The following is a 13,138-nucleotide window of genomic DNA, read 5'->3' as shown; positions in this document are numbered from 1 at the left end:
CAGTCATTTTGTATTTCTTCTATTTTCTTACTATTGCACAGACAGTTGTCTCCTTCTCACCCAGTGTCTTACTTATGGTTTTGTAGTCCATTTCAGCTTTGTGCATGACTATGATCTTGTCCCTGACATCGTTATAAAGCTCTTGGGTCTTGCCCATGTTGTAGAGTTTAGAGTCTGACTGATTAATTGAGTCTGTGGACAGGAGTCGTTAATAAAGGTGACCATGTAAGACAGCTGTTTTTAATGCAGGTAATGAGTTGATTAGGAGCGTCTAACTGGTCTGTAGGAGCCAGAACTCTTAATGGTTGGTAGGGGATCAAATACCTGTCTCCCTGCTCAAGAAGGCACATGTGCAGGCCCATCTGAGGTTTGCTAAGGAACACCTGGATGATTCTGTGAGTGATTGGGAGAAGGTGCTGTGGGGCCAGATGAGACAAAAATTGAGGTCTTTGGCATTATCTCAACTCGCAGTGTTTGGAGGAAGAGAAATGCTGCCTATGACCCAAAGAACACTGTCCCCACTGTCAAGCATGCAGGTGGAAACATTATGCTTTGGGGGTGTTTCTCTGCTAAGGGCACAGGACTACTTCACCGTATTAATGGGAGAATGGATGGAGCCATATACCGTAAAATCCTGAGTGATTGTTCACAGGACATTAAAAATGGGTCGTGGCTGGGTATTCCAACAAGAAAATGACCCAAAACATACAGCCAAGGCAACAAAGGAGTGGCTCAAAAAAAGCACATTAAGGTCATGCAGTGTCCTAGCCAGTCTCCAGACCTCAATCCCATAGAAAAGTTATGAAGAGAGTTGAAGCTCCGAGGAGCATCAAAATCTTAATGATTTAGAGATGATCTGCAAAAAGGAGTGGACCAAAATTCCTCCTGACATGTGCTGTGCTTGCCAACAAGGGTTTTGCCACCAAGTATTAAGTCTTGTTTGCCAGAAGGATCAAATAGTTATTTCTCACTGCAAATAAAATTTATATAATTTATACAATGTGATTTTCTGGATTTTATTTTTGATATCCTATCTCTCTATGTTAAAATTAACCTACCCTTAAAATTTTAGACTGTTCTTGTCTTTGTCAGTGGGCAAACTTACAAAATCAGCAAGGAATCAAATACTTATTTCCCCCACTGTACATACAGTTAAGTCCATGTATATATGGACAGAGACATCATTTTTCTAATTTTGGTTCTAGACATTACCACAATGAAGTTCAGACTTTCAGCTTTCATTTGAGGGTATCCACATTAAAATTGGATGAAGGGTTTAGGAGTTTCAGCTCCTTAACATGTGCCGCCCTGTTTTTAAAGGGTCCAAAAGTAATTGGACAGATTCAATAATTTTAAATAAAATGTTCATTTCTAGTACTTGGTTGAAAACCCTTTGTTGGCAATGACTGCCTGAAGTCTTGAACTTATGGACATCACCAGACACTGTGTTTCCTCCTTTTTGATGCTCTGCCAGGCCTTCACTGTGGTGGTTTTCAGTTGCTGTTTCTGTCTGAAGTTTAGTCTTTAAAAAGTGAAATGCATGCTCAATTGGGTTGAGATCAGGTGACTGACTTGCCTTACTCACAGTGTAAAAATGCAGAGCAGCCTAAAGATACCCATCCTAAGCAATAGCTCCTTCATAAAGATCATACACTGAATAAAGAGGTCTAAACATCTGAAACCACATGATGGATTTCAAACAAAAACCACAATATTCAGAGGAGCAGCGGGAATAAAATTAGAATAAAAACTGATAATGACACTTATAATCTACCAGTCACTGTTTCAGAAACAGATTCAGATGGTAGAGATCCTAAAACATTACTTTTAATGAAATAAAAAGCTAAAAATAGCATATGACAAACGTATAGACGCAACTGGCATATAGCTTCATACGTAACCATCACCTAAAATTAATAGGTGGTGGTCTATCCTCAGGCCTAATGAGGTACCCGAAGGAGGTGAAAAAGACAGACTATATATACACAAATTGTTAAAAGGAACAATCTCACCGTAATCCCGGTGGTGGCCTAAAATAGTAATCCAGACAGGATGATCCCTTATGCAGGAGAAAAGAAGGGTGGTTGGGCACCATCATAGGAAAGCCTCACATTACCTTAGGGATCAGACACACACGTTCCCCATGGTATTCCTGACATGTTGCATTTGAGAATCATCGGGGGGAGGCAGGAACCGGGTAGGGTGGAAGATACCAGTTTGATTGGCTGGAAAATGCACATACTACAACAGCAATGTGCATGGAAGCAAATGTGTCTGGTACTGCATGTGGCGCCGACGCTTGTTTAAATCATATTGGCGCATAGGTTTTCTGTGGCGCCAGGGAATATGTCACATCTGGCACATGACCTAGTGGAAAGCACAGATGAGAGGCAAATGTCATCATCATGCATCCGGCTTCAGAGCGCGCATGGAAAGATGTTATGTCCCTTGCATGGCCTGCCCAGAAGGTACATTATCTCCGTCGCTTACAAGGAGGTAAAATATGCTAATCAAAAGGCTCCAAATAGAGAGTCTGGAAGTGTCCATATATGGAGAAGGTGGTGTGACCATATGACCACTAAACCAAAAATATGAAACCAAAGGAGAAGACTGGTGGAAATACTGCATTGCCTACGATATCACCTAGAAGGCATGAAGAAGGACGGGAGCTGAATACCCAGCCGGGGCCATCTGAGGGTGAGACATTTGGAGCTCAGCGTTCACATTAAGTGTTAGCGTAGTGTGCCGCGGGGCAGTCTAGTCAGACCCCAGCTGGACAGGCGTTGAACCAGACCCTGCGCTGGTTTCTTCTATGCTTTCTTTATTTAAAGGATTTTTAGAATTATCTAGAGCATCGCAGAGTAACTCAGCAAGTGGGGGAGGTTCAGCTCTTAACCAGTTTGCTGAAGGTGTGGGAAAATGAGCTAAGGTAGCAAGTGTATGGGTTAAGGTACCGTCACATTAAGCGACGCTGCAGCGATATAGACAATGATGCCGATCGCTGCAGCGTCGCTGTTTAGTCGTTCTGTGGTCGCTGGAGAGCTGTCACACAGACAGCTCTCCAGCGACCAACGATGCCGAAGTCCCCGGGTAACCAGGGTAAACATCGGGTTACTAAGCGCAGGGCCACGCTTAGTAACCTGATGTTTACCCTGGTTTCCATTGTAAATGTAAAAAAAAAAAAAAAACACTACATACTTACATTCCGGTGTCTGTCGCGTCCCCCGGCGTCAGGTTTCCTGCACTGTGTAAGCGCCGGCCGTAAAGCAGAGCGGTAGGGGTAGGGTAGGGGTAGGGTTAGGGTTAGGGGTAGGGTTAGGTTAGGGGTAGGGTTAGGGCTAGGGTTGGGGCTAAATTTAGGGTTAGGGTTGGGGCTAAATTTAGGGTTAGGGTTGGGGCTAAATTTAGGGTTAGGCTTCTTTCACACTTACGTCAATACGGGGCCGTCGCAATGCGTCGGCCCGACATACCGACGCACGTTGTGAAAATTGTGCACAACGTGGGCAGCAGCTGTAGTTTTTCAACGCATCCGCTGCCCAATCTATGTCCTGGGGAGGAGGGGGCGGAGTTACGGCCACGCATGCGCGGTCAGAAATGGCGGATGCGACGTACAAAAAAACGTTTCATTGAACTTTTTTTGTGCCGACGCTCCGCCAAAACACAACTGATCCAGTGCACGACGGACGCGACGTGTGGCCATCCGTCACGATCCGTCGGCAATACAAGTCTATGGGCAAAAAGCGCATCCTGCGGGCACATTTGCAGGATCCGTTTCTTGTCCAAAACGACGGATTGCGACGGAATGCCAAACGACGCAAGTGTGAAAGTAGCCTTACGGCTAGGGTTAGGGTGGGGCTAAAGTTAGGGCTAGGGTTGGGGCTAAAGTTAGGGTTAGAGCTGGGATTAGGGTTAGGGTTGGTATTAGGGTTAGGGTTGGCATTAGGGTTACGCTTGGGATTAGGGTTAGGTTTGGGATTAGGGTTAAGGTTAGGGTTGTGATTAGGGGTGTATTGGGATTAGGGTTAGGTTTGAGGTTAGGGTTGAGATTAGGATTAGGGGTGTGTTGGATTTAGGGTTTTGATTAGGGTTATGGTTAGGGTTGACATTAGGGTTGTTTTGGGGTAAGGGTTGTGATTATGGTTAGGGTTAGTGATTAGGATTATGGATCAGGTTGGGATTAGGGTTAGGGGTGTGTTGGGGTTAGGGTTGGAGCTAGAATTGGGGGGTTTCCACTGTTTAGGTACATCAGGGGGTCTCCAAACACGACAGCCAATTTTGCGCTCAAAAAGTCAAATGGTGCTCCCTCCCTTCTGAGCTCTGCCGTGCGCCCAAATAGTGGGTTACCCCCACATATGGGGCATCAGCGTACTCGGGATAAATTGGACAACAACTTCTGGGGTCCAATTTCTCTTGTTACCCTTGTGAAAATAAAAACTTGGGGGCTACAATATCTTTTTTGTGGAAAAAAAAAATATTTTTTATTTTCACGACTCTGCATTCTAAACTTCTGTGAAGCACTTGGGCATTCAAAGTTCTCACCACACATCTAGATAAGTTCCTTGGGGGGTCTAGTTTCCAAAATGGAGTCACTTGTGGAGGGTTTCTACTGGTTAGGTACATCAGGGGCTCTGCAAACGCAACATAATACCCGCAGACCATTCTATCAAAGTCTGCATTCCAAAACGGCGCTCCTTCCTTCCGAGCTCTGCCGTGCGCCCAAACAGTGGTTTACCCCCACATATGGGGTACCAACATACTCAGGACAAATTGGACAACAACTTTTGGGGTCCAATTTCTCTTGTTACCCTTGTGAAAATAAAAACTTGGGGGCTAAAAAATCTTTTTTTGTGGAAAAAAAAAATATTTTTTATTTTCACGACTCTGCATTATAAACTTCTGTGAAGCACTTGGGCATTCAAGGTTCTCACCACACATCTAGATAAGTTCCATGGGGGGTCTAGTTTCCTGAATGGGGTCACTTGTGGGGGATTTCTACTGTTTAGGCACATCAGGGGCTCTCCAAACGCGACATGGCGTCCAATCTCAATTCCAGCCAATTCTACATTGAAAAAGTAAAACGGCACTCCTTCTCTTCCAAGCTCTGCGGTGCGCCCTAACAGTGGTTTACCCCCACATATTGGGTATCAGCGTACTCAGGAGAAATTGCACAACAACTTTTGTGGTCTAATTTCTCCTGTTACCCTTGTGAAAATAAAAATTTGTGGGCAAAAAGATAATTTTTGTAGAAAAAATGCGATTTTTTTTTTCACGGCTCTACATTATAAACTTCTGTGAAGCACATGGGGGTTCAAAGTGCTCACCACACATCTAGATATGTTCCTTAAGGGGTCTAGTTTCCAAAATGGGGTCACTTGGGGGGGGGGTTTCCACTGTTTAGGCACATCAGGGGCTCTCCAAACGCGACATGGCGTCCAATCTCAATTCCAGCCAATTCTACATTGAAAAAGTAAAATGGCGCTCCTTCACTTCCAAGCTCTGCGGTGCGCCCAAACAGTGGTTTACCCTCACATATGGGGTATCGACGTATTCAGGAGAAATCGCACAACAACTTTTGTGGTCTAATTTCTCCTGTTACCCTTGTGAAAATAAGAATTTGTGGGCGAAAAGATCATTTTTGTGTAAACAAAAGCGATTTTTTATTTTCACGGCTCTACGTTATAAACTTCTGTGAAGCACTTGGGGGTTCAAAGTGCTCACCACACATCTAGATAAGTTCCTTAAGGGGTCTAGTTTCCAAAATGGTGTCACTTGTGGGGAGTTTCCACTGTTTAGGCACATCAGGGGCTCTCTAAACGTGACATGGCGTCCGATCTCAATTCCAGCCAATTCTGCATTGAAAAAGTCAAACGGCGCTCCTTCACTTCTAAGTTCTGCGGTGCGCCCAAAAAGTGGTTTACCCCCACATATGGGGTATTGGCGTATTCAGGAGAAATTGCATAACAAAATTTATGGTTACATTTCTGTTTTTACACTTGTGAAAATAAAAAAAATGGTTCTGAATTAAGATGTTTGCAAAAAAAAGTTAAATGTTCATTTTTTCCTTCCACATTGTTTCAGTTCCTGTGAAGCACGTAAAGGGTTAATAAACTTCCTGAATGTGGTTTTGAGAACCTTGATGGGTGTAGTTTTTAGAATGGTGTCACACTTCATTATTTTCTATCATATAGACCCCTCAAAATGACTTCAAATGAGATGTGGTCCCTAAAAAAAAATGGTGTTGTAAAAATGAGAAATTGCTGGTCAACTTTTAACCCTTATAACTCCCTAACAAAAAAAAATGTTGTTTCCAAAATTGTGCTGATGTAAAGTAGACATGTGGGAAATGTTATTTATTAACTATTTTTCGTGACATATCTCTCTGATTTAAGGACATAAAAATACAAAGTTTGAAAATTGCAAAATTTTAAAAATTTGCGCCATATTTCCGTTTTTTTCATAAATAATCGCAAGTAATATCGAAGAAATGTTACCACTAACATGAAGTACAATATGTCACGAAAAAACAATCTCAAAATCAGCGGGATCCGTTGAAGCGTTCCAGAGTTATAACCTCATAAAGTGACAGTGGTCAGAATTGCAAAAATTGGCCTGGTCATTAAGTACCAAATTGGCTGTCACTAAGGGGTTAAAGAAAAAATTTGAAGTAACAAATACATAGATTTATTCTCCCTGTTACCATCCTACAAGAAAGGTTTTAAGGAAGTAAGGATGATAAAACGGATGAGAGAAGAAGAGGCAATGTAATGAAATCTTTATATAATTGGCGGCAAGATTTCTGCCTTTTTGCTTCAGTTTTAGGTGAGAGGTAAAATGTGCAAACTTATTTCGGTAAGCTGATATTATTTTGGAAGCGCACTGAAACTTTGGTGGTAATGTTTGGTGATTGTATGATGAAATGTTTAGACAGAAGATGTCAGTGCATCATGATTGGGCTATTGTTTTTTTAATCAATCTGATGATCCCTCATAGATCCAGTTCATACGAATCGGCCCAGTCGGGGGGTAATTTTACTTTTCGTAAAGGTGTCTGTTTTGCCTTCAATGAGTCGTGGTGCAAGTGGCTTAACAATTACCGATATAAGCATGAATGTTTTTTTTTTTTTTTTGGTGGAAACCACTCAGTGGTGAGCTGCTTCATGATGGCGAACCAAGCTTCATAACAGCAGGTAATCTCAGAGGTTCAGTTTCAAAAGGCACAGACCCCAGTGAGGCTGGAATAAATGAATCCTTGGTTAGAGCTTTATCCAGGCAGGATGAAAGTGGATTTAATAATTAAGGGCTTCAGCAATGGTTTTGTCCTTCCTGAATTTTTGGGTGAAGGTTGTTCATGGGTAAATAATTTAAAGTTAGGGATAGATTACTTTGGACGTCAAAATCGTTCAATGTAAACTTGAAAAGGGGGTGGCAGATAGAAGGATTGAAGGTACATTTTTGTCTCCTTTTCAGAATTTTGGTTTATCTCTGTTGGGTTTTGTTCCGAAGAAAGAAGTGAACAGTTACAGATTGATCCACCACATACCCGGTTGGGTCAGCTTTGAATGATTCAGTGGACAAGCCAAATGCATCAGTAGTTTATGCATCATTTGACAAAGCATTGAATTTGTTAAGGTGCTGTGGTAAAGGGACTTTATTAGCAAAGGCAGGTATTAAATCAGCCTTTCATTTATTGCCTGTTTCAGTTAGGCTTTAATACATAAGGTTTTCAATTGGATCGTTTTTTCTATTTTGATAAAGCGTTACAAATGGGTTTCACTCTTTCGTGTTTTGACTCTTTTTCTACCTTTTTGGAATGGTCAATTTGTGAAGAGTACAAGGGTAATGGGACAATATTGTATTATTTGAACCATTTTTTGTTTTTTGGCTTTTCCAATTCAAATGATTGCATGAGGCTTTTGAATACTTTTTCTTCACCGATGGAGTGGTTTGGTGTTCCAGAAAAGACAGTTTTTCCTTGTATTGGTTTAGAATTTGTAGGTATTGTTATTGATACTAATAGGATGGAATTTCGGTTAATTCATGATAAGATAGGTAGGTTATGTGATCTATTGAATAAAACAGTCTAAAAAGGTTCTTTCAAAGAAGTTCCAATCACATTTGGATATGTTAGTTTTTGCATCACAGGTGATTCCTATAGCTAGGATTTTTGCGAGGAGGCTGTACTCGGCTACTAAGGGTCTGAGTTCTCCTTATTCGCATATCAGGATGACTAGAGCACTTAAAGATTATGTTAAGAGTATGGCATGAATTTTTGCTGAACTTTAATGGTTGATCTATTTGGCAAGAGGAATTCATTGAAACGGATGCCTTGGGCTTATTTACAGATGCATCTGGCAGCTGGTGTTTTGGAAAATTTTGGAATAACCACTGGTGCACTGAGCCATGGGATCATTCTTGGTTAGACACGGGTTTAAATAGTAATTTAGGGTTATTAAAGCCATTTTAAGTTTTGGTATCACTGGTTCTTTGGAGTTAGACCTTTAAGAATAAACAAATTATTTTAAATACAGATAATATGCGAGTAGCTTAAGATGTTAATTGTCTATCCTCTAAATGTGATGTGGTTGTTAAAATACTTAGAGAATTAGTTTTGTTTTGTCTTCAGCTGAATATTTGGTTAAAGGGTAAACATTTGAGGGGTGACAGGAATCTAATTGCTGACTCTCTTACTCGTTGCCAGGTGGACAGTTTCCGGAGCTTCCCTTGGCACACAAAGATGGCTTGGAATGTCCAAGGCACTTATGGAATCTGATGTTGGCGGATCAATGGGTTATGTTAAAAAAATCGGTAACGGACAAAACTTGGTTGGATTGTTCATCTGTGAGGTATTTATGGTGTACATTTTGTGATCGCATTAGTGTTAGTAAGGTGAATGATTGTGTAGAAGTGTTGTTCGTAAATAAGCTAATTAAGGATGATTTCTCTTTTAGTGTTTGGTTGACCCAAATAAACACCGTGACCTTTACCTCCATACCTTGTTTCATGTGTCTATTATTGGATGAGTGTAAAATAAGGGAATGCTGTCCCATGCATTTTCCAGGCAAACAGGCTGGTATCTTCCCCCTTACCCGATTCTCAGATGAAACATGTTAGGAGTACCGTGGGGAACCTGTGTGTCTGATCCCTGGGGCAATGTGTGGCTTTCCTATGATGGCCCCCCCACCTTCTTCTGTTCTGAACAAGGGATCAAGCTACCTGCATTACTAATTTATGATACCACTGGGATTATGGTGAGATTGGTCCTTTTAATAATTTGTATATATAGTCTGTCTTTTTCACCTCTTTCAGGTACCTCATCAGGCCTGAGGATAGACCATCTTCTATTAATTTTAGGTGATGGCTACATGAGGATATATATCAGTTATGTCTATACATTTGTCATATTGCAGGTGGCTATTTTTAGCTTTAGCTTAATTCATCTTATTTCATTAAAAGTTATGTTTTAGGATCTCTGCCCTGTTGAATCTGTTTAAGAAGAAAAACTGGTTCCTTTTGACCTGCTGACAGTTTTTTTCTCTTTAATGCCTATACTGATATTATTCACTTCTGTACCTCGGGAGAGTCATCTGGTAATGAGGAACCATCACAATCTGTATCTTCTGCTTTTTCATCTTCTTCAGTCTGATCCACTATTGTAAAATGAAACAAAATTTTAAAAAGAAATCACAGGATATAAAAATAAGAACAAAAATATAGACTGCAAGATGTAACTTATGAAAATATGAGAGCTAAATAGTATAAGAAGACGTACAAGGAATATATTCTTATGACGCAGTCTTACACAAGTCCTCAGAGTCTGAAACCACCTATCACTTGCTCATTGGTGGATGTCTGACTGCAGGGATCACCACATGGACCTCTGCCAATTTGGCCGCATATTTTGGACCAGGTATAGTACAGAAAACTACAACTTCCAAGTGTGATGGCATATACTTGCAATAAAACAGTTTATGACAAAATAACATGGCTGGTTTCACATTTGCGGTTTTTTTTTTTCGTTTTTGCGCAAAAAACGCATGCGTTTTTTCCCCCTATACTTAACATTAAAAACGCATGCGTTTTTTGGCATGCGTTTTGACGACGCATGCGTTTTTTCTCTGCATGCGTTGTGTTGCAGAAATGCAACATGTAGTAATATTTAGCGGTGTTTTTTTGCCGCAAAAAAACGCATGCTTTTTTTGCGGCAAAAAAACGTATTGATGTCTATGTAAACGCATGCGTTTTATAGAAAAACACAAGAATACACACTGATAAGCCACCCCCCAACCCTAACCCTAGGGATCCTAACCCTAACCCTAAGGGTTAGGATCCCTAGGGTTAGGATCCCTAGGGTTAGGGTTAGAGTTTGGGTTAGGGTTAGAGTTTGGGTTAGAGTTTGTGTTTTAGGGTTAGAGTTTGTGTTTTAGGGTTAGGATCCCTAGGGTTACTAGGGATCCTAACCCTAACCCTAGGTATTTCTGTTTATAGTGGGTTTTCTAGTTGATTTTGATGATTGGCAGCTGTCACACACTTCTCATCATGCGTTTCAAAAACGCAAACGCAGGAAAAAACGCAGCGTTTGCGTTAAAACATGCAAAAACGCATGCGCTTAAAAAACGCTGCGTTTTTAAACGCAAATGTGAAACCAGCCTTAGATAGATGTTTAGGCAGAGACAATACCTGAATAGTGTTCTACTGAAAGTGCATTCTGGCGATTGAGCTGTAGTAGGTTCTGCGTTTGCTCATGGACAACATCAAGTAGCGACTGGATAACATCATTCTGATCCTCCTCATCATCATCTTCATAATTATTATTATTGCTTTCATGGAGCTTTGGGTCTTAAAAAATATAAAAAGCACTAATTAACCTGCTGATAATGATTATATTGTTGCAGTTTGGGCAAAAAGTGCTAAGAAATAAAAATAAAAAGTATTATTGATACCTACAAGAAAAAACTTAAAATATGGCACACCTCCTACTCCATGTCAATATCTCAGTGGTTGACCACAAATTTCTGCACTATATGAAAGAGAATTGCCCAAAGTATGAGGCTTTATTACAATGCAATGGACCCAGCACAACTGCAATGGGCATATGTCTGGCATAAAGCTTTTTAATTTCACCATTAACTATCAACAGTACTGAATGTTCAGTATGTGTGCATAAAAAAAAAAAACTTACTTATCGCTGTCTCTTGCCATTTCCAGTGTGGCTCCGGTCCATGACCGCAGATGTAACCAGCCAGCTCACACAGCGTTCCTGTATGGACTGGAAGTTGCTTACTCAATGTAAGTCTATAGGACTCAGAACTGGACTCTGGGAGTTGAGAAAGAGCTGTGGTCACATGATGCAGAAGAGGAACTCAAGCAGCACCAGAAACAGCAGAAGTCAGCGACCGGTACGCATTTTAATGCATTCAATATACTACAGCAGATGGACACGAGGTTAAAAAAAATTCTGTAATAGTATTTAAAAAATAAAAAAAAAATAAAAAAATTATATATATATATATATATATATATATATATATATATATATATATATATATATATATATATATATATATATAAATTGTCTAAGGGTTTTTCCGTCTGTCTGCCTTTCTGTCTCTGTCTGTCTGTCCTGGAAATCCCGCGTCTCTGATTGGTCGATGCCGCCAGGCCTCGACCAATCAGAGACCGGCACAGCATCGACGTAGAAATCCCGCGTCTCTGATTGGTCGAGGCCGCCAGGCCTCGACCAATCAGCAACGGGCACAGCGACGATGATGTCATAAAGGACGTAGACATCCCGTGTCTCTGATTGGTCGAGGCTGCCAGGCCTCGACCAATCAGCAACGAGCACAGCGACGATGATGTCATAAAGGACGTAGACATCTCACGTTTCTGATTCAGCGACGGGCACAGTATCGACATAGATGTCATAATGGTTGCCATGGCGACGATGATGTCATAAAGGTTGCCTCGACCAATCAGCGACGGGCACAGTCTGCCGCGAATTCTGGAATCATCATTGTCCATATACTACGGGGACATGCATATTCTAGAATACCCGATGCGTTAGAATCAGGCCACAATCTAGTATATATATATAATTGCCGAAGGGTTTTTCCGTCTGTCTGTCTGTCTTTCTGTCCTGGAAATCCCGTGTCTCTGATTGGTCGAGGCCGCCAGGCCTCGACCAATCAGCGACGGGCACAGTGACGATGATGTCATAAAGGACGTAGACATCCCGCGTCTCTGATTGGTCGAGGCCGCCAGGCCTCGACCAATCAGCAATGGGCACAGTATCGACGTAGATGTCATAATGGTTGCCATGGCGACGATGATGTCATAAAGGTTGCCTCGACCAATCAGCGACGGGCACAGTCTGCCGCAAATTCTGGAATCATCATTGTCCATATACTACGGGAACATGCATATTCTAGAATACCCGATGCGTTAGAATCAGGCCACAATCTAGTATATATCTATATATATAATTGTCTAAGGGTTTTTCTGTCTGTCTGTCTGTCTGTCTGTCTGTCTGTCTGTCTGTCTGTCCTGGAAATCCCGGCTCTCTGATTGGTCGAGGCCGCCAGGCACCGCACACAGGGCCAGGACTTCAACGGAGGGTGAGTATATGTTTATTTTCTATTTTATGTCTGTATACTACATGGCGCTGTGCTGTATACTCCGTCGCTGTGCAATATACTACGTGGCTGGGCAATATACTACGTGACTGGGCAATATACTACGTGGCTGGGCAATATACTACGTGGACATGCATATTCTAGAATACCCGATGCGTTAGAATCGGGCCACAATCTAGTATATATATATATATATCTATATATCTATATATATAATTGTCTAAGGGTTTTTCTGTCTGTCTGTCCTGGAAATCCCGCGTCTCGCCAGGCCTCGACCAATCAGCGACGGGCACAGCATGGCGACGATGATGTCATAAAGGTTGCCTCGATCAATCAGCGACGGGCACAGTCTGCCGCGAATTCGCCTCGACCAATCAGCGACGGGCACAGTATCGACGTAGATGTCATAATGGTTGCCATGGCGACGATGAGGTCATAAAAGTTGCCTCGACCAATCAGCGACGGGCACAGTCTGCCGCGAATTCTGGAATCATCATTGTCCATATACCA

At 41.7% G+C, this 13,138-nt stretch overlaps 1 protein-coding gene across 8 annotated transcripts in view; it reads right to left on the bottom strand.

Moving 5' to 3' along the window:
• The window catches only part of PTPN13 (protein tyrosine phosphatase non-receptor type 13), a 376,092-nt gene that overhangs the window by 30,622 nt on the left and 332,332 nt on the right, over positions 1–13,138 (bottom strand). For all 8 annotated transcript variants that reach the window (XM_069743364.1, XM_069743366.1, XM_069743365.1 and 5 more), the window contains 2 exons: positions 10,677–10,835; positions 9,570–9,646 (listed from right to left, as the gene is read on the bottom strand). In XM_069743364.1, coding sequence (XP_069599465.1) covers positions 9,570–9,646; positions 10,677–10,835 — 236 coding nt within the window. The remainder of the gene's footprint in view (positions 1–9,569; positions 9,647–10,676; positions 10,836–13,138) is intronic.

The sequence above is a fragment of the Ranitomeya imitator genome, chromosome 1 (genome assembly GCF_032444005.1).
Source record: "Ranitomeya imitator isolate aRanImi1 chromosome 1, aRanImi1.pri, whole genome shotgun sequence".
Lineage (NCBI taxonomy): Eukaryota > Metazoa > Chordata > Amphibia > Anura > Dendrobatidae > Ranitomeya > Ranitomeya imitator.
This window is presented reverse-complemented; position numbering and strand designations above follow the sequence as displayed.